This window comes from Abramis brama, assembly GCF_963993115.1.
Source record: "Abramis brama genome assembly, chromosome: 8".
Taxonomy (NCBI): Eukaryota; Metazoa; Chordata; class Actinopteri; order Cypriniformes; family Leuciscidae; genus Abramis; species Abramis brama.
In genome coordinates, this window is record NC_139970.1 from 45,429,655 (window position 1) to 45,452,250 (window position 22,596).

Sequence of the window (22,596 nt, forward strand, 5' to 3'; positions counted from 1 at the left end):
TGTGCCTAAAAGAAAGATTTTTTTTTTATCAGAACAAATTGTAAAAAATCCTTTGGATTATTTTGAAGATTCTGGATCTTATGCTGTAGAATCACAGTAATACTGTAACAATATAAACCTTAATCAGAGATTAGGCTCTAAATGAGTTTAATGATTTAGGTCAAATGATAATTATGTTAAAACATAACCAACACCTGATCACCGTTTCTCTTTGTTCCTCTGGCAGTTTTAACTCAGTTACAGCAGACAAACTAACTCTAACATTAATAGTTCAAGGGTCAAGAGCCCAACTAAAGCACACACTGATCACCATAATGGTGACTTACAATTGTGATTTTCTCCTTTGGTGATTCTGCTTGTTATCATCAGGTGTCTTCAGTAATGCTCAATCATCACTCAATTAATCACTTAATGATCTCATTATCTTTAACACTGCTTCAGTGTTAAACACTCTTGAGTGTGGAGTCAGTCTCCCAGGAGAGTTCGTTTAACACTGGAGTTTCTGTTTAAGAAGTCAACGCTTTTAATCATCAAGGACGCATTAAACTCATCAGTGACAGTAAAGACATTTATAATGTTACAAAAGATTCTGTTTCAAATAAATGCTGTTCTTTTGAACTTTCTATTCATCAAAGAATCCTGAAAAATGAAATTGATCACAGTTTCCACAGAAATATGAACTGTTTTCAACACTGATAATAATCATAAATGTTTCCTGATCATCAGATCATCATATTAGAGTGATTTCTGAAGGATCATGTGACACTGAAGACTGGAGTAATGATGCTGAAAATTCAGCTTTGATCACAGGAATAAATTACACTTTACTATATATTCACAGAGAAAACAGATGATTTACACTGGAATAATATTTCACTGTTTTTAACATTATAAAAGTCTTTATTGTCACTTTTAATAATTTTAATACGTTTTTGCATGACTAAAAATTATTATTTCTTTCTTTCATCTAGTTCGGCCATTCCCAAACTGTGGTCCGCGGACCACTAGTGGTCCGTGAGGGTACTGCAGGTGGTCCGTGGAAAGGCAAAATAAAATATAAAATAATATTTTTTTGCCTTCATTTTACCAGGAAATTCCCATTAAAAAAGTAAAAAGAATATGTAGGCCTATATTGATATACAATTTAAATTAAATTGTCAAGTTATTGTGTGATTACTCAAATAGGCTAGTGGCGCTCGGCCGTGACGTTCAAGTTCAGTGCCGTTAGAACCACAACATGGATCGGTGGATAACAACAGTTCTCTGAAGAGAAAAGGGCAGAGGCAAATATGTTCTCATTATCACATCACACACATAGCCTTTAGTTTATAGGCAGTTTATGAAACAAAATGTTTATAAATGGAATGAATAAGGCCTGTTATTATGTTAATTTCCAGTTAGTTTCTTGATCTCGCGTTTCTGAAATGTTTTGCGGATGTGCTTGTTAAGTGAACAAACTCAAGCCTAACGTTACTTTTTGAGGACTTGTAAAACTCTGAAGATTAATAATCCCCTAAAATCACCAAAGGTTTTGAAATGTTGACTATATCCAAGTGTTCTTATTACTACTGTATAGATTTAATACTCCATTGCTATGGAAATAAATAAATAAATAAATAAATAAATAAAATATGTGGCAACCGTTGTGAGCAGTAAACTTTCTTTTAACAAGCCGTATATACTGATGTGATGACCAGTTATAGTTTTAGTGCTAGTAAGCCTATTTAGAGGTGCGGATTAATTCAGGTATGTGTAGACATATTTTATTATGTGTATTATGAGGTGGTCCGCGAAAATTCTTGATTACAAATAGTGGTCCACACACCCAAAAAGTTTGAAAACCCCTGATCTAGTTAGTTCCAGCTAGTTGATCTAGTTAGTCGTTGTGTCTCTGTGACCCTTAATGGCATCAACACTATCCAGGTGAAATTAATAAACCATAATCAGTGTGTTCTCAGAGTTTATTAATGCATGTATTTCTTCCTCCTGTTTTAAACGCTTGCCAGAGGATTGTGTGGAAACTCATGCAACACAGTGTAAGAGTTGCTCAGTGTTTATTCTCCTGCACACACACACACACACACACACACACACACACACTCTCTTATACTGTAAGAGCAGCGTCTCCAGTGTGTTTCAGATCTGAGTCTCGTCTGGTCATTTATAAAGTATTTAATCAACTAATCAAATCAAATCAAATCAAGTATATTTGTATAGCGCTTTTCACAATACAGATTGTATCAAAGCAGCTTCACAGTATTAAATTAAAATAAAATAATACAAGGTTTGTTTCTAGTGGAATTTATTGATTGATAGAATAAAATTAAATATCCCCAAAATATCCCCGACTGAGCAAGCCAAAGGCAACAGTGGCAAGGAACCGAAAAAACTGTGACCTAATGGTGACCTAAAACTCCATCAGGTGACCTAATGGAGAAAAAAAAAAAAAACCTTGGGAGAACCCAGGCTCAGTCGGGGGCCAGTTCTCCTCTGGCATTTATGAACTAGAGGCCGGATTGTAGTTTGAACTGTAAGATTAACAATATTATATGAATGCCTGGCCGAAAATATGCGTCTTTAATCTAGTTTTAAACTGGGAGAGCGAGTCCGAGCAACGAACAGTATCAGGAAGACTATTCCAGAGTTTTGGAGCTAAATGTGAAAATGCTCTCCCTCCTTTGGTGGATCTGGATATCCTAGGTATAACCAAAAGCCTCGAATTTATTGATCTTAAAGAGCGCGATGGATTATAGGGCGATAGAAGATCCGTTAAATAGACTGGAGCTAAGCCGTTTAGGGCTTTATAAGTCAGTAGCAATACCTTATAATTAATACGGAACTTTATAGGTAACCAATGTAGTGATGATAAAATTGGTGTTATATGATCATATTTTCTTGATCTAGTAAGAACTCTAGCGGCGGCATTTTGGACTAACTGTAGCTTGTTTATTGAGGATGCAGGACAACCAGCTAATAAAGCATTACAGTAATCTAGTCTCGAGGTCATGAATGCATGAACTAACTTTTCTGCATCAGAAACTGATAGCATGTTACGTAGCTTAGCAATGTTTCTAAGGTGGAAAAAGGCTGTTTTTGTAACATACGAAATATGATTTTCAAAAGACAGGTTACAATCTAGTATAACACCCAGGTCTTTTACTGTAGAGGATAAAGTAACAGGACATCCTACGATGTCAAAGTTGTATTGTGAGAGGTTCTGTGGGCGGTTTTTTGAACCGATAAGTATTACCTCTGTCTTGTCTGGATTTAATAATAGAAAATTATGCGTCATCCAATCTTTTATATCTTTAACACACTCTGTCAATTTGGATAATTTAGCATTTTCATCCGGCCGTGATGAAATATATATTTGAGTGTCATCAGCATAACAACGGAAACTAATTCCATGTTTCCTTATAATATTTCCAAGTGGCATCATATATATTGAGAATAATAGAGGGTCCAACACAGATCCCTGCGGCACTCCATAGTTTACTGGAGTTATGATCGATTTTTCTCCATTTAAATAGACAAAATGGTAGCGGTCAGATAAGTATGATCTAAACCAGCTTAATGCTTGTCCTTGAACACCAGTATAATTTTGTAGTCGATCTAAGAGTATTGTGTGATCTATAGTATCGAACGCAGCACTTAGATCAAGTAAAACTAGTATTGAGATACAGCCTTGGTCAGAAGCTAAAAGTAAATCATTTGTGATTTTAACGAGCGCAGTTTCAGTGCTATGATGCGGCCTGAATCCAGACTGAAACTTTTCATAGATATAATTTTCTTGCAAGAAAGAGCCCAGTTGAGCAAACACAACTTTTTCTAGTATTTTAGACATAAATGGAAGATTTGAAATGGGTCTATAATTTGCTAGATTATTATGATCTAATTGTGGTTTCTTAATGAGAGGTTTTATAACTGCCAGTTTAAATGTTCTTGGAACATGACCAAAAGATAAAGATGAGTTAATAATATTGAGGAGAGGCTCTTCCACTACAGGTAACACTTCTTTCAGTAGTTTAGTTGGTATAGGATCTAATAAACATGTTGTTGTTTTAGATGAAGTGATAAGTTTATTTAACTCTTTTTGTTCTATAGTTGTAAAGCATTGTAATTGTTCTTGAGGGGTGATAATTGAGGCTGAATTATAAGGCGCGATTGAAGATTGAACGTTTACAATTGTGGTTCTGATGTTTTCTATTTTCTCAGTGAAGAAGTTAATGAAATCATTACTACTAAACTGTAACGGGATATTTTGTTCAGGTGACTTCTGTTTATTTGTTAGTCTAGCCACGGTGTTAAATAAAAACCTAGGATTGTTTTGGTTATTTTCTATTAGTTTGCGGAGGTGCTCAGCCCTGGCCGCTTTTAGGGTCTTTTTATAACGTGACATACTGTCTTTCCACGCGATTCTAAAGACCTCTAAATTAGTTTGTTTCCATTTACGCTCTAAATTACGGGTTTCTCTCTTTAGAACATGCGTAGTATTATTGTACCATGGTGCTTTAATTTTCTCTCTGACCTTTTTTAATTTAATGGGTGCAACAACATCCAATGTTCTAGAGAGAATGGTGCTCATAGTGCTAGTTAGTTCATCTAGTTCATCTGTTTGTTTGGGTTCAGGCAGCAGCTGAGACAGATTAGATAAGCAATTTGAGAAATTATCTATGGTGGATGGAAGGATTGTTCTGCCTGGTCGATAACGCGGCGCAGCATGACATATTACAGCAGTACGTAGTATGCAAGTTACCAAAGGTTTTGAAATGTTGACTATATCCAAGTGTTCTTATTACTACTGTATAGATTTAATACTCCATTGCTATGGAAATAAATAAATAAATAAATAAATAAATAAAATATGTGGCAACCGTTGTGAGCAGTAAACTTTCTTTTAACAAGCCGTATATACTGATGTGATGACCAGTTATAGTTTTAGTGCTAGTAAGCCTATTTAGAGGTGCGGATTAATTCAGGTATGTGTAGACATATTTTATTATGTGTATTATGAGGTGGTCCGCGAAAATTCTTGATTACAAATAGTGGTCCACACACCCAAAAAGTTTTAAAACCCCTGATCTAGTTAGTTCCAGCTAGTTGATCTAGTTAGTCGTTGTGTCTCTGTGACCCTTAATGGCATCAACACTATCCAGGTGAAATTAATAAACCATAATCAGTGTGTTCTCAGAGTTTATTAATGCATGTATTTCTTCCTCCTGTTTTAAACGCTTGCCAGAGGATTGTGTGGAAACTCATGCAACACAGTGTAAGAGTTGCTCAGTGTTTATTCTCCTGCACACACACACACACACACACACACACACACACACTCTCTTATACTGTAAGAGCAGCGTCTCCAGTGTGTTTCAGATCTGAGTCTCGTCTGGTCATTTATAAAGTATTTAATCAACTAATCAAATCAAATCAAATCAAGTATATTTGTATAGCGCTTTTCACAATACAGATTGTATCAAAGCAGCTTCACAGTATTAAATTAAAATAAAATAATACAAGGTTTGTTTCTAGTGGAATTTATTGATTGATAGAATAAAATTAAATATCCCCAAAATATCCCCGACTGAGCAAGCCAAAGGCAACAGTGGCAAGGAACCGAAAAAACTGTGACCTAATGGTGACCTAAAACTCCATCAGGTGACCTAATGGAGAAAAAAAAAAAAAACCTTGGGAGAACCCAGGCTCAGTCGGGGGCCAGTTCTCCTCTGGCATTTATGAACTAGAGGCCGGATTGTAGTTTGAACTGTAAGATTAACAATATTATATGAATGCCTGGCCGAAAATATGCGTCTTTAATCTAGTTTTAAACTGGGAGAGCGAGTCCGAGCAACGAACAGTATCAGGAAGACTATTCCAGAGTTTTGGAGCTAAATGTGAAAATGCTCTCCCTCCTTTGGTGGATCTGGATATCCTAGGTATAACCAAAAGCCTCGAATTTATTGATCTTAAAGAGCGCGATGGATTATAGGGCGATAGAAGATCCGTTAAATAGACTGGAGCTAAGCCGTTTAGGGCTTTATAAGTCAGTAGCAATACCTTATAATTAATACGGAACTTTATAGGTAACCAATGTAGTGATGATAAAATTGGTGTTATATGATCATATTTTCTTGATCTAGTAAGAACTCTAGCGGCGGCATTTTGGACTAACTGTAGCTTGTTTATTGAGGATGCAGGACAACCAGCTAATAAAGCATTACAGTAATCTAGTCTCGAGGTCATGAATGCATGAACTAACTTTTCTGCATCAGAAACTGATAGCATGTTACGTAGCTTAGCAATGTTTCTAAGGTGGAAAAAGGCTGTTTTTGTAACATACGAAATATGATTTTCAAAAGACAGGTTACAATCTAGTATAACACCCAGGTCTTTTACTGTAGAGGATAAAGTAACAGGACATCCTACGATGTCAAAGTTGTATTGTGAGAGGTTCTGTGGGCGGTTTTTTGAACCGATAAGTATTACCTCTGTCTTGTCTGGATTTAATAATAGAAAATTATGCGTCATCCAATCTTTTATATCTTTAACACACTCTGTCAATTTGGATAATTTAGCATTTTCATCCGGCCGTGATGAAATATATATTTGAGTGTCATCAGCATAACAACGGAAACTAATTCCATGTTTCCTTATAATATTTCCAAGTGGCATCATATATATTGAGAATAATAGAGGGTCCAACACAGATCCCTGCGGCACTCCATAGTTTACTGGAGTTATGATCGATTTTTCTCCATTTAAATAGACAAAATGGTAGCGGTCAGATAAGTATGATCTAAACCAGCTTAATGCTTGTCCTTGAACACCAGTATAATTTTGTAGTCGATCTAAGAGTATTGTGTGATCTATAGTATCGAACGCAGCACTTAGATCAAGTAAAACTAGTATTGAGATACAGCCTTGGTCAGAAGCTAAAAGTAAATCATTTGTGATTTTAACAAGCGCAGTTTCAGTGCTATGATGCGGCCTGAATCCAGACTGAAACTTTTCATAGATATAATTTTCTTGCAAGAAAGAGCCCAGTTGAGCAAACACAACTTTTTCTAGTATTTTAGACATAAATGGAAGATTTGAAATGGGTCTATAATTTGCTAGATTATTATGATCTAATTGTGGTTTCTTAATGAGAGGTTTTATAACTGCCAGTTTAAATGTTCTTGGAACATGACCAAAAGATAAAGATGAGTTAATAATATTGAGGAGAGGCTCTTCCACTACAGGTAACACTTCTTTCAGTAGTTTAGTTGGTATAGGATCTAATAAACATGTTGTTGTTTTAGATGAAGTGATAAGTTTATTTAACTCTTTTTGTTCTATAGTTGTAAAGCATTGTAATTGTTCTTGAGGGGTGATAATTGAGGCTGAATTATAAGGCGCGATTGAAGATTGAACGTTTACAATTGTGGTTCTGATGTTTTCTATTTTCTCAGTGAAGAAGTTAATGAAATCATTACTACTAAACTGTAACGGGATATTTTGTTCAGGTGACTTCTGTTTATTTGTTAGTCTAGCCACGGTGTTAAATAAAAACCTAGGATTGTTTTGGTTATTTTCTATTAGTTTGCGGAGGTGCTCAGCCCTGGCCGCTTTTAGGGTCTTTTTATAACGTGACATACTGTCTTTCCACGCGATTCTAAAGACCTCTAAATTAGTTTGTTTCCATTTACGCTCTAAATTACGGGTTTCTCTCTTTAGAACATGCGTAGTATTATTGTACCATGGTGCTTTAATTTTCTCTCTGACCTTTTTTAATTTAATGGGTGCAACAACATCCAATGTTCTAGAGAGAATGGTGCTCATAGTGCTAGTTAGTTCATCTAGTTCATCTGTTTGTTTGGGTTCAGGCAGCAGCTGAGACAGATTAGATAAGCAATTTGAGAAATTATCTATGGTGGATGGAAGGATTGTTCTGCCTGGTCGATAACGCGGCGCAGCATGACATATTACAGCAGTACGTAGTATGCAAGTTACCAAGTAATGGTCAGTGACATCATCACTTTGTGGAATGATATCTATATCGGTTGGATCGGTTCCATACGATATAATTAAATCGAGTGTGTGATTAAGACGATGAGTTGGTCCGATGACGTTTTGCTTGACCCCAAAGGAATTTAATAAATCTGTAAACGCAGCCCCTAACGCATCATTTGAATTATCTACGTGTATGTTAAAATCTCCAACAATTAATGCTTTATCTACATTGACCAATAGATCTGAGAGAAAATCTACAAACTCTTTTAGGAAATCAGCGTAAGGCCCAGGCGGTCTATATATGGTAGCCAAGGCTAGAGATAATATGGATTTTTTTCTAACATCTAAGAGCGTAACATTTAGTACAAGTACTTCAAACGAAATAAACTTATAACCTGTTTTCTGAGTAACATTGAGAATATCTCTATAGATTGTTGCAACACCGCCGCCACGACCAATCAGACGGGGTTCATGCTTATAGGAGTATCCAGATGGAGTAGACTCATTTAGACCGAAATAATCATTTGGTTTAAGCCAGGTTTCAGTAAGGCAAAGTACATCGAAGCTATTATCTGTGACTATTTCATTTACAATAACTGCCTTAGGTGTGAGTGATCTAATGTTTAGAAGACCTAGCTTTAAAAATTGTTTTTGTTTACTAATAGCAACATTTTCTGTTTTAATAACAATTAGATTTTTCCTAGATCCTGCAGTAGAATTATTATTTGATCTCACTAAACGAGGAATAGACACAGTTTCTATGCAATGTTCTACACTAGTATTTATATCATTTAAATTGGTGCAGGAGAGACTATGATTTGGACTTTTGGTTACTAGTCATTTAATGGTATTTAACATTTTGGAGATGTTATCCGACAGAAGATCCACTCCGAATCTGCTTGGGTGTAAGCCATCGGCACGGAAAAGCCTAGGACGCTCCCAAAACAGATTCCAATTATTTACAAAGAGCAGTTTCTGCTCATTGCACCATGACATTAACCATTCATTTAGCACGAATAGTCTACTAAACTTTTCATGTCCTAGTCGGTACGTGGGAAGCGGTCCTGACACTATGATCGTTATTTCAGGCGATGTGCTGCGTACCGTATCGATCAGATTCCTGAAGTCTTTCTTCAGAACCTCCGTCTGGCGCAGCCTGATGTCGTTCACTCCCGCGTGCAGGACCACAGTTCCGACGCGCTCGTCACCGTTCAGAATCTCGAGAACGCGAGCAGCGATTTCAGAAACACGAGCACCAGGAAAGCAGTGATTGTGCACCTTACTTTTACCTAACGTAGCGTGTACGTGCCGAACGATGGAATCGCCGATGATCACAGCATCGCGTTCGGTTTCGCGAAGAGGGGAGAAGCGGTTCTGTGTGGATAACTGGAAAACCGGGAGGGTCGGAGAGAGTCTTCTTGGTCTAGACCTGACTCGCGTCTTCCGCTGCGGAACCATCCAGGCTTCGTGGTGGCGTGTTGGAGCCGGAGTGAACGAGACCATGGCTGATCGCGACCTCGGCGCTCGGGACCGATGCTGAGTAACGCACGGAGTAGACGAGGTCGGAGTCAGCGGGTTAGTAACGTTAATCACTGATTTGTGTGCATCGGCGCGTGATGTTTCAAGAGCTAACCGCCGGTCTATCAGCTCGGCCTGTCTCACTAAAAGGTCGTGGATCTGTTTCTCAACAGCTTCCAGCTCAGACTGCAATGCGTGCAGCTCAAATGTGTCCTCACCTGCACCAAAGGGTAGACTACTTACATCTGATATATTCGCCATGTTTGTTTGTAAGTGAGTGTGGAGAAGACGCGTTCAGCCGTGATCCACGGACGTAACCTATAAGAGTATCCGGCGTTGGATCACTAATGGCGCGTTTCCACCGAGCGGTACGGTACGGTACGGTACGGGTCGGTACCCTTTTATTTGCGTTTCCACTGCCAAAAGTTGAGAATGGTACCAAAAAGCCGAACCGTACCGTACCACTTTTTGGGTACCCTTCCGTTGGGGTACCTAGCACAGTGGTACGGTACTAAAAGGTGGAGCTAGACTCACTGCAGGACGTTGATTGGTTGACAGAGAATCGTCACTTGCGCGTGCTACGAGGGGAATGACAACATAAGAAGCGCCATTTTTTTATATACAGTTTAATATAATATACTGTTACTGTGTCACGAAATGTAATTTTAAGAGTTTTTCAGGCGAGAATGTAGTTGTTTAAAGCTCTAATCTGTGGTTTATTTATAAAGATGATTTGTTTTTCCCCGGTTGTGAGATCCATGCGATCAGCGGGCGCTCGGCGCTCATGTTTCCCGGCTGGATGAGCCTTTCCTCGGCTAAGTTAGTTCTTCTGACGTTCGCCGATGACTCCGACGGTAGTGGTTAAACATGAGATATAATTCGTCTTGTGCAGACCTAACGGGCGATCTTTGGTCTCGTGAATATATAATTCATTCCCTGTCAATCGTTTTGACTGAGGGCTAAGTTTAGTTTCATATTATAGGCTATTTGTATTTAACTTTACTGTTGTAATGTTAGACTAGCGCAGCATTTGGACATTTGACTGAATTGTTTGCTTTATTTCTTATTGTATAGCTTCTTGTACCTTTTACTTAAACTTTTATATTGGCTATTATTTATAAAACTGAAATTTTACAAAAAGAAATATGGTTTCTTGTCATTTTCTTATTACAAGATTATCACTGATGTTTATTGCAACATTTGTACAAATGCATATATTGCCTGTAATGTGTAATTTTTTTTATTATTTAAACGAAAAGAGGTAACGTTAGGGTTGTGTTTTAAATCGTTTTGTTATAAATAGAATAACGTATAACGTGCAGTGAATAATCAATATGCGTTGCGCATGAACCACATTTGTGTCCCTATAATGTTTAATTTATTTAAATGAAAACGAAAAGAGGCAGAGTAGTGTTTTATAACATATTTCGTTTTATTGTTGCTTAAATTTGTACATACAGAGTAACAGAGATAACCGGAGTAGCAGAGCGAGCTGAGTGACGCTTTTAAGAGCGCGCTGTACCATGTGCATGTAGGAGTGAGTCGCACATGGCAAGTACAAACTTTGCGTACTTAATATTGAGAAAAGCCTAATGTCGGCGCTTGTCTTCTTGTGACAAACATGTCGAGGAGCAAGAACAAGATCTGCTGTATGTCATCCATTGTAGTTTACTATGTTCTTCTTCGCGCGAAAATTACGTCGATCGAAACACCACGCCTATCAAGTAAGGGTACTGTTGGCAGTGGAAACGCTAGCCAGATCATGGTTAACAGACCCGAACCGTACCGTACTGTACCGTACCGTACTGTACTGCTCAGTGGAAACGAGCCATAATAGGCTAGAGACGCGTCTGCTCAACAGTCCGCGTTGTAACTATGAGGTTTGAGCAGTAGTGCTTCTCAGTGAGGAAAAGTAGAAAATGTTCGTTGTAAGTGAGTTTAAAGGGAAAAATCAAGAATTATAAATCAAATCGATAGAGCTCCAAAGACAACAACGCGTTCAGACGCGACGCATGCGCATTCTAGTCAGAAGTATCTCTAATATTTATTAGATTATCTTAGTCGCCCTTGTGTTTGTTATGTTCAGGTCTCGTTGATGAAGTATATTTTTATAGAAATCATTGAACAATGAATTGAATCCAAGACTTTTATGTTAAAATGTTTGAACAACTGATTTCCATAGAAATGTGTTGCGGTCGCGTCTCATTTGGTGCAACTAATGCCATAATATGCATGTTATTTTTATGATGCTTTTAGCATACACTTCAAATAGCCTATATTATTAAAATGCTAGTGGCTTAAAATAGTTTTTTTTTCATGGAACACAGAATGAAAGTCGTTCATCCTTTTTTTCTAGCCATGTTTTTATTTACTCGTTATACATGCGTGAGTATAATTATCACTTTCGAGACTTACCACACAAACTAAACACACGAGGTCAGATTTGTTTGGATTGTGTTTATTTAAAGGCGTATTCTGTGCTTTGCTGATTGCAGCCTGACAAACAGAGACTAACCAAACATCCATCCCGTGTTTCATGAGTTCGGCCTGTGGACCCGCTCCTGAAGCGCTGCATGTGTTAAACACATCATATACTGTATATATATATATACATTTCTTCAGTTTATATGAATATTTCTTTTTGTCAGAATGGCCGTCAGTGGAACGGTGTAGTTACATTTTATTTCTCAGGATTCTTTGATGAACAGAAAGTTCAAAAGAACAGCATTTCTCTGAGATAGAATCTTTTGTAACTGTTTTTACTGTTCAATTTAACAGTAAATCAATTTAATGTGTCCTTGATGAAAACAATTATTAATTTCTTAAAAAAAATACTTACTGACCCCAAACTTTTGAACGGCAGTGTATTTAGTCATCAGTATTTCATTCATTTCAACTTATGCAGGGCATCTTCTTGCTTGAATAAAGTGTCACATGACGAGAGTCCGATGTCATATCAGAAGATTTACCTTTCAGCAAATAAAAAGCTTCTGTGAGTTAAAGTTACACGATCATTCATTATATCAAAGTCCTTCCGAAGCAACTGGACATATGAATTTTTAGCCTTGTTAATTTAATTGTTTCCTTACATCTTGCAGGAGCATGGTATAATATTTCATAATGTATATAAGGTCACATTAGTTAATACCTGTTAAGTATTAAAGGAATGGTTTGTCATTTTGATATTCTTTTATGTATAAATGTGATTCATTTAGAAAAAAATACACTAGCACATCTCAGGTGTGTTTGAGTTTCATCGAGCAGTTCCTGGAGCATTTGCTCCCTCTAGTGGAGGAGACACACACACACACACACACACACACACACACACACACACACATGCACACACATGCACACACACACACACACACACACACTCTTCATCTGGATGATGCTTCAGTGCAGGTCTCATTAGCATAATGCCAGTCTCTGGTCCTGATTGGCTGAGCAACATCTCTTAGCTCCGGCCTCAAACACTGTAGTTGTATCTGAGACTGGAAGGGTTTGGTTCATGTTGTTCATTTACATTTTACATTTAATCATTTAGCAGACGCTTTTATCCGAAGCGAATTACAAATGAGGAGAACAATAGAAGCAGTCAGACCAGCAAGAGGACAGCAGTGTACACCTCTCTCACACACACACACCTCTCACACAAGTGCTGTAACGAGTCTCAGTTAGTTTGGCACAGAACACATAGCAAGGTTGTTTTTTTTTAATCAGAAAAACAAAACAAATAGAATCGAAGAGGTAAGTGCTAGTATTAATGGGTCATTCCTCCAGCTGGGAACGGTCCAGGAGAGTGATTTCGTGGCTCTTTGGGATGATGCTCCACGAGGCGTCGTTCACTTGCAGAGCACAAGCGTCTGGAGGGCGTCTGAACTAGCGGGTTTGGGTGTATTGGTGCAGAGCCAGTGGTTGTCTTGTAGGCAAACATCAGTGCGGCTGTTGGGAACCAGTGCAAACTGATGAAGAGAGGAGTGACGAGGGCTTTCTGAGAGCTTGGACAAGGAGCTGTGTATCTCTGATAGGAAGGGTCTAATCTTCCTGATGTTTTATAAAGCAAATCTGCAGGACCGGGCCAGTGTAGTTCAGGTCGAGAAGACGCTGTTTTCTGCTGACAAAGCAAATCCACTTTGATGAGATTGATACGGTAAAACCCACGCCATCGTTACTGTTCGTATCACTGCGATCAAGAGCTGAGATTCAGATATGATGATGAGTGTTTGGTTTCTGACCAATCAGAGCAGAGCAGCTCTCGAGACTGAATCTTCAAACGAAGCGTTTCAGACACTGAGGAAAACAGCTGAAGCTGCGGAGGAGATTATGAGGACATTAAAGTGTTTCTGACCTCCGAAACAAAACGAGGAACCTTTAAAATAGTTAAAGTTAAAAAAAGAAAAGTTAAGTAAATTCATCGGTTAGAAAAAGTGTGGACCGTTAAGAACATTGCGTTATTGAAACCAAGGTTATTATAGTTAACAAAACAATTTTTACTTGATATAAAATAAGCATTAACTGAAATAAAATAACATATAAGAAATGTATTAATGTTTCAGCTTGTTAAGGAAACATTTTCATTTGATGTACTCATTTTAAAATTACATAAATTAAAACTACATAGACCAAAACAAAATGAATAAAAAGACAAAAAATCACAAAAAAAATATAAAAATAAAAATAAGATATAAAAGTATCTCTATGATACTAAAACATTGACTGAAATGTCTGGAATAATGGAATTCAATTATTTTATTGAATCATTTGAATATAGTTTCTGTCAGTAAAAGCTGTGTGTGTGTGTGTGTGAATAGGGCTGGGACGGTATGGATTTTTTCTTACCGCGGTTGAAAAGCAAGAAATTCCCGCGGTATAGCGGTAAACCGCTTTAAATCACCGCATGCGCACTCTTGCTCGCTCGCTCGCTCTAGATTCCGGGAGATTTTAACTAATTTGCGGGCATCATGGAGCCGCTATTAATATGCGGGAGACTCCCGGAACTTCTGGGAGACTTGGGATGTCTGTAGGTACTCTCGCATATAGGCCTAATAGTCAATACGAATGGAATGTTATTATGTGTCATGGAACATTGCGCTCCCCAACTCGCGAAAGGTAGGATGTGCTCCATCTTTTGATGGATTCAAGGTTTTCTAAACAAATCTTATGTAAGACACAATGTCATTAGACACAATCCATGTCATTAGAATCAATGTAATTAGACACAACGTGCACACATGTGCAGGCCAATGCTATTTTTTTTTTTTTTGCGGTGATGACGGTGACGAGCTCAGACCCGCGGTAGGCATCATGTGACCGCGGTATTGCGGTAATGCGGTAACCGCCCCAGCCCTATGTGTGAATGATGAGTTGTTCTAATGGTCTTCCTCATGTCTTCATCATCAGGTGACGGACATCAAGGAGAAGTTGGTGCGGTTCAGGAAGTTCTGGTCGTCACTCCCCGAGTCGATCTGTCAGGAGGAGCATGTGGCGACAGTGGAGAACGAGAACTGCTGGAATGGCCTCGAGCAGGGCAGGTAACACTCGTTAATATTCATATTAATGAGCATATTCACTTGTTAATATTCATATTAATGAGCATATTCATGAACGAGTTCTGATGGAACGGCCTCGAGCAGGGCAGGTAACACTCATCATTAATATTCATGTGGGCTGCTAATATTAAAGGGATAGTTCACACAAAAATGAAAATTAGCCCATGATTTACTCACACTGAATTCATCCTAGGTGTATATGACATTCTTCTTTCAGACGAATACAATCGGAGTTATAATAAAAAATGTCCTGGCTCTTCCAAGCTTTATAATTGCAGTGAATGGCCGTTTCTGTTTTGAAATCCATCAAAGTGCATCTATCCATCATAATAGTGCATCTATTTGCGAATATTAATGAGCGTGTTCATGTGCACTGCTACTATTAATGAGTGTATTCATGTTCGCTGCTAATATTAATGAGCGTATTCATGTGTGCTGCGAATATTGATGAGCATATTAATGTGTGCTGCTAATATTAATGAGCATATTTATATGCACAACTAATGTTAATGAGCGTATTCATGTGCACGGCTAATTTTAATGACGTTATTAGACGTTAATAGCTGAACCCTATGCATGGATCTTTCTGAACTACCCAGTTGTTTTGTTCCAGGTTCGACCCTGAGATTCAGAAAGACGTATGGATCCTTCAGGAGAATAACAGCACAGACTCTTCCCGACCCGACGCTGTGGTCCGACAGCAGATCATGGCTCTCCGGATGATGAGCAACAAGCTGAAGAACGCTTACCACGGCACTGACCTCCACTTCCAGGACTCCGGTAAGTCTGACGAATGCTAACGTGTGTTCAGAAGCACTGATGTGTCTTATTGATGAACTCGAACTGAAGAGCGGAGAATTAACTGTGCGATGATCAAACGACACAATGAGGTTTTCTGGGAAGTCATGCGTGAAGCATCGCCGTCTGGCCCATCTTTCACTGTTGTTTCCAGAGTTTCCACTGAAATTACCCGAAACAATCTGTCCCAGGAACTTTTTTCCCTCAGACTTGTTGCTGTCTGCGTTTCCACCACAGTTTAAAGTACCGGGAAGATTAGGCAAATTAGTCCGGTGATGTAGGACTATGCGCTACATGGATTTCATCCTCTGAAATTAAGCTTAATAAAGCCTGAACCTCGTCGTCGGTCCATCTGTCGTATTTTTTAAACTCCATTGTTGATTCGAATAGCAAACAACTGTTGCTGCACGCACCGCAACAGATGGTGGTTGAAATAAAATGCTGCGTGGAGTCAACCATTCAAAATGCGGCATGAACTCAACCAATCAGCATGTTGAGCGCCCAAGTCCCACCCCTGAAAGTTCCTGAACATTGAAGAAGTAATACCTCACCAGCAGGGACTTTCTGAGGGGGAAATATTTACCCGGAACTCCATTTAGACCCTGATTCCTGCGGTGGAAACACACCGAGCCCCACCCTAAACTCCAGAGTTCCTGCGGTGGAAACGCGGCTTTAGTCATTGTTAGTTCCCTTTCGAGGGAACTCGCACTGCGTCAGAACGACCCTTTGGGGAACACTTTTAGTGTAACGCGTCTGAAGTATGAATGAAATTAATCCAATCCTATTGGCGTTGTGTGATGACGTAGCGTGTGACGGCACACAACAGAGTTAGCTTTTTGCTCTTCAGCAAGTGCTCTGTGTCAACTGTCTGTGTCTGTCCTATTTGGTGTTGTTTGTCCTGTAGGAACTTGAATTGTTACTATAAGCACAGCTGAAAGCGTGTGTCTTCCTGCCCACGTTAAACTTCGGGAGGTGACACACGTGATACTGTTTGGATGCGAGGCATGTGTAACGCCTCGAACCCGGGTCTCCGGCAAGGGAGTCAGGCGCTCTAACAAGGAGGCTAGAGGCTGCAGCCTATTGAGATCAGAGGAGTGAGGTTTACGTATAGATTATGAGACTGGTTAAATAAATGAATCATATTATCTGTCTGAGCAGTTAGATATTTTAATTTAGCCTATCATTCAGACTTTATTTAACTTGTCTGTTGTTTATGGTTGCATTTAATTCTAATTAATTAAAAAGATGGAATAATCATCTGGGAGCGGAGCATGTATGGGCTGTTCTCTCGCTGTTCTGCCAGCGCATTATGAGCCGAGCTCCTGGTTTAAGCAGCGGAGAATGAGTGGTTGTCTCTCTCTTCCAATATTGGGTTCTCCCGTTCGGCCTAGCTCTCTCCCCACGTTTACCAAATGCATGGATGCAGCTCTAGCTCCGCTGAGGCTTCAGGGTATCAGGGTGCTAAATTATATAGACGACTGGCTTATTATGGCCCAGTCACAAGAGACCAGAGGAATGGAGACTTCCCCCCGAGGTGGTGGAGTCAGTATGTCAGAGGTTCGGCCCAGTGGAAGTGGATCTGTTCGCGTCGCGAGAGACATCACACTGTCCACTGTGGTTCTCCCTCACACCATTCCCCCGATCGCTCTGCTCCCTGCAGTTCTGGAGAGGGAGAGTGGCCGGACTGGGTATGGATCTCAGACATAATATCGCTCCTAGAGGGCCCTCCATTGGAGATTCCCATCAGGAGGGATGTTTCAATATTTCACCCTCGGCCAGAGCTGTGGAAACTGTGGGTCGTACGTTTTCTCCGTGGGGCTTGAAGGATGAGACCTGCAACTCAATGGGACCTGGCAGTGGTTCTCGAAGGGCTGGTCGAGGCCCCCTTCGAACCTCTGTAGTCGGCTGAGGCTTTTTCATTAGCCATTACTTCTCTGAGGAGAGAAGTAATGGCCTACAGTTGTGGCCTGCCTACGGTTCTGCAGCGTTTCACCCTCCACCTCACGTGCCAGCGGAAGATGGGAGACTTCACCTGCTTTGCCCTGTCAGAGCTCTCAAGATTTATGTCCAGAGGTCTTCTCAGTGGAGGAAGGCTGGTGTGCTTCGGGTCGCCCAAGAAAGGGCTTCCCGCATCCAAGCAAATGGATTGTTCAGGCGATACCTATGGCCTATCAGGTGCGCAGCTTGCCTTCACCTTGGGCCACCCCTCACATTCACAAGGTTCTACAGTCTGGACATTCCTTCTACGCCAGGCACTCTAGCTTCACACTGGGACAGGCAGGGCTTGTTGTGGCATAGTGGGTATTCGTTCCCCAAAGTGTCGTTCCGACGCAGTGCGAGTCCCCTCGAAAGGGAACGTCTCAGGTTCCGACTGTAACCCCTGTTCCCTGAGAAGGGAACGAGACACTGCGTCCCTCCGCCACTACTCCTCCTGCTGGGAGCGACTTGCTTCATCGCGAAGCTAACGCTGTTGTGTGCCAGCATCCCTTTATAGCTTCCGTGTGCCGTCACTCAATACGTCATCACGCTTCCATTCATACTTCAGACGTGGCACGCTAAGCGCGTTCCCCAAAGTGTCGTTCTGACGCAGTCTCGTTCCCTTCTCAGGGAACAGGGGTTACAGTCTTAACCGGAGACGTTTTTCATACCCAGATCTTTGAATGTTGGCATAAACCGGGTCCATGATGTTGAGATCGTGATCTTTTCCTCCGTCTCAGTCTCAGATGAAGAGAGCAGCGGCTCCGGCTCTGGCTCCGGTGTCACAGAATCAGAATCCTTCAGGACCGACCCGACCCACCAGACCCACCCGACCCACACTCCGGTTCAGGAGCAGGAGAACAGAGACGAGACGTCTTCAGCGTCCAGCGTCCGGCCGGAGGTTCTGCTGCTGTTCTTCAGCGCGCTGGCCGTCAGATAGTGTCTCACACACACACACACACACACACACACACACACACTGAAGCCGTACGGTCCAGATCTCCAGTGGCTGGAAGCTTTACAAGCGGAAGTCAAGGCTCTTCTTAAGCTCCAGTACAGTAGTTTAAAGGGTTAATTCACCCTAAAATGTAAATTCTTCATCATTTCCTCAAGCAAACCTTTTATTAGGAGCTTGACAGTCAATGCTAAAGATTGAACTGAGAAAATACTGCCAGAACTATTTCTGTAACTGCAAGATTTTATCTGTAATATTGTGCCGATTATTAGGATCTTCTCTTTTGCTTTTCTCACACGCATCTTGAATATTTTCATGCAGGCGAAGCTTTTGTGAATGTAGAAAATAATATCTGGTTGAACATACATTACCGTTTAAATGTCTGGGTTTAGTGAGTTTTTTTATTTATAAATTAATACTTTTATTCATCAAGGGTGCATTAAATTGATCAAAAGTGACAGTAAAAACATTTATAATGTTACAAAAGATTCAAATAAATGCGGTTCTTTTGAACTTTCTATTCACCAAAGAATCCTGAGAATAAAATGGATCAGTTTCCACAGAAATATGAACTGTTTTCAACACTGATAATAATCATAGATGTTTCTTGATCATCAAATCATCATATTAGAATGATTTCTGAAGGATCATGTGACACTGAAGACTGGAGTAATGATGCTGAAAATTCAGCTTTGATCACAGGAATAAATTACACTTTTGTTTTTAAATTTTCAATTTTAAATGTTTATGTTTTTCTTATCCAGCACCAGTGGGGTACCACAGGGGTCCATTTTGGGTCCTGTCTTGGTTTCATTATATATGCATCCCTTGGGAATGATTTTTAAAAAAAAAATTTTTTAGGGTATTTCTTACCATCTATTTGCCTTTAAGACCTAATTGTAATGTTTCTTGTGCAACACTCCATAGGTTTCTGGTTTTCCGTAGGTTATTTTTGTTTGTTTTTATGTTTTATTATTGCTTTATGTACTTGGGATGTACAGCACTTAGGAGTTACTGTGTAGCCTGTAAAGTGCTCTATAAATAAATAAATACAATAGAATGTGTGACCCGTGTCGTCTTCTGTAATATCTGCATTGGTTTCTATGGGTATACACCAAAAACAACAACAGCAACGCGGAGGGGTTTGCAATAGAGATGTTTTTTTGTCTTATATACAACATGGAAGTAGCTGTGTTTCCATTACCCTTCAAACGAGCTAATTGAAATTGCTAATTGAAAATACGCCCAATGGAAATGCATCAATTTTGCATAAAATAACTATAGCAAAAAATAACTATATTCATAGCCTCATAAATTTCAGAAGGTCAAAAACACTTGTTCACATTGTCGGTCCAAATCACCACAGTACTGTCTTAATTTACATCTCATTCCCTTCACCCCTCTTCCCCGATCTCTTCTCGCCACATGTTGAAACGTAAAATCGATATGGTTTAATGTGAACAATTATCATACAACACTATACATGTTTGATATCATTTGAAATGTCTCCAACATTTGACTAATTGTAGATTGATAATATTTTTATAGTTTCTTAAATAACATTTTATTATTATGATTTTTATTCTTATTAATGTTAACTGAATTAAAGTTATTGAATGTTGAATGCATATAAAATACACTTTTTTGCATTGACAAATTGTGGTGTGCTGCGGTTCATCATATAGTGTGACACTAGCCCCGTTTACATGCACACTTTTTTGCTATTCTGACTGAGATCGTTCTGATTGACGGATTCCGGTTGACTGTTTAGATGGGATGTTATCTAAACCGATCTGGTCTAAACATATGCTGACGCTTTCAATCGGAATCATTCTGTGAAATGCGCACACAGCTTGTCTGCCGCATCTGGAAGCTCATAATTTCCTGCGTTTTCAATCCTGTCAAGATGGTGCATCACTTAATCGTCACGCTAGTTGTAGGCATTGTGTTGATCTTATTCAAGCAACAGCGTGACTACACGCTGTTGCTGCAAACTTTGAGAAGAAGACGGGTGCAAGAAGCTGGGGCCCGTTCTTCGTACGTCGCTAACTCAGTTAGCTGGATTTGATTGTTGGCGATTTGGCATGATCTTGGATTGTTTGGTTCTTCGACGCTCATCCAGGACTTGCTGTCATAGCAACATGTGCGCAAACTTAAACCTGCTCGGGAGCTTATTTCATGTAAACAGGATTAGACTGCGGCTTCATAAGCGGAGCTGATACGGGAAGTCCAGCGCTGCACTTTCTGAGATGTATATTTTTCTCGTGACTCGTGAGATTGTCGTTTACATTATTCATTTGTTAGCTTTTAGGTTTAAAAAACAGTTTTAGGTTTTTTTGTGGCATTTCCAAGCCACTGAAGACCCAATGTTGTAAAGCAGTTTTTTTTTTTTAAAGCAGTTTTTTTTTTTTTAGGCTATCATAATTTTTTATGAAGATCATGCCATTCATGATCACGATTACAGTATATGTCACTCATGCTTCACTAACGTGATTGGTACCATAGACTATAGGCTAGACCATAGACTGCCATCAAGGCCTCAATGAAGGGGATTATGTGAACAGAAAGGGGGTTCACAATGTAAATGTTCAGCCCAGTTACTATTGTGATTCTTAATATTCCAGATTAGTAATATTATATCAAATTAAAAAAAAGGCAGTTGACTAAAATCTTCCATATCACAAATGTGAAAGCAAAATGGCCAGGATCTGTGCATGACTTAAGAATTTTCAGAGATTCACATTTATGCACATTATTTGAAAGTGGTAAGGAAAGTTCCACAATTAAATATCAAGCTCACTGTATTACATACACTTATGCTGATCCTAACAGAACTGCATTTCTTCATAGGTGATTATGACATGTTCCTGCAGACAGGTGTTTTATGACCCCATTCCCTGACCCAAACCAGTTACAATGCAGCTCTGCCAGGACAAGGGCACACAATGAAATGAACTTTGGCTAACTAAAGGGAAGATTTCAGTGTCTGAGAAGTCTGAGGGTTGCACACCTGACAGGGCCTGTGACATTGTTGCATGTGCCATATTACACAACATTGCCAAAAACAAACAAACAAAAAAACACTTTTCATTAAATGTTTAATAAAAGACAAATATGCTTAGTTCCTTGAGTTTTATTTCAAGTGATCTTTGTAAAGAAAAGCCAGTGGTCAAGTGCCTGCAACAAGAGATATTAAAGCCTCATTATACTTCTGCGTCGAACTCACGCCGTAGCCTCTACGCTGTAGGCAACGCGTTGGTTTTCATTTATACTTCTGCGTCGTTGTCCGCGTTGACGCGCATGCAGAGGGAGCGTGTGAAACCCGAGGGAGCGGTCCTAGCAGACCAATCACAACGCTTGCGTCCGTGTAGAGTTGACGCGTTGTTGCATTTTTGGAGAGGTGCACGTCAGAGTACGCCGAAGGGTACGTGCGCTACACACAGCCTACGACGTAGCTACGGCGTGAGTTCGACGCAGAAGTATAAATAGGCCTTTAGAACCATGCCTCATGCAACAAATAAAAAGGAAAAGTTGTCTATACACTGCCCACCTGTAGGCCTGTGTCTCCTCTGTCTGTGCAGACTCTTCTGTAGGCCTTTCTGTAGATGTGGAATCCTGCAACTTATATTGCAGCCATAAAGCATACAAGTATAAATTAAGTAAAGTTATTTATGCACCTGCAGGTAGGCTAGTTCCTCCATATGACAGTTATCTGAGAGGGTTTATTCACTGTCCAGTGCAATGGAAACAAATGGACATTACAAAGTCTTATAGTTTCTTTCCTTTGGAAAGTTAGAAAATGTCCAC

General features: G+C 39.6%; 1 protein-coding gene across 2 annotated transcripts in view; it reads left to right on the top strand.

Moving 5' to 3' along the window:
* The window catches only part of gpc6b (glypican 6b), a 50,552-nt gene extending 30,699 nt beyond the window's left edge, over nt 1-19,853 (top strand). Inside the window, exons 7-10 of one of the 2 annotated variants that reach the window (XM_084122727.1) lie at nt 5,240-5,269; nt 14,911-15,041; nt 15,673-15,839; nt 18,575-19,846. In XM_084122727.1, coding sequence (XP_083978853.1) covers nt 5,240-5,269; nt 14,911-15,041; nt 15,673-15,839; nt 18,575-18,774 — 528 coding nt within the window. In that variant the 3' untranslated portion in view covers nt 18,775-19,846. Of the gene's footprint in view, nt 1-5,239; nt 5,270-14,910; nt 15,042-15,672; nt 15,840-18,574 lie in introns of both variants that reach the window. The other variant, XM_084122728.1, reaches the window with a different exon arrangement.
* The last annotated feature ends 2,743 nt before the right edge of the window (nt 19,854-22,596 follow it).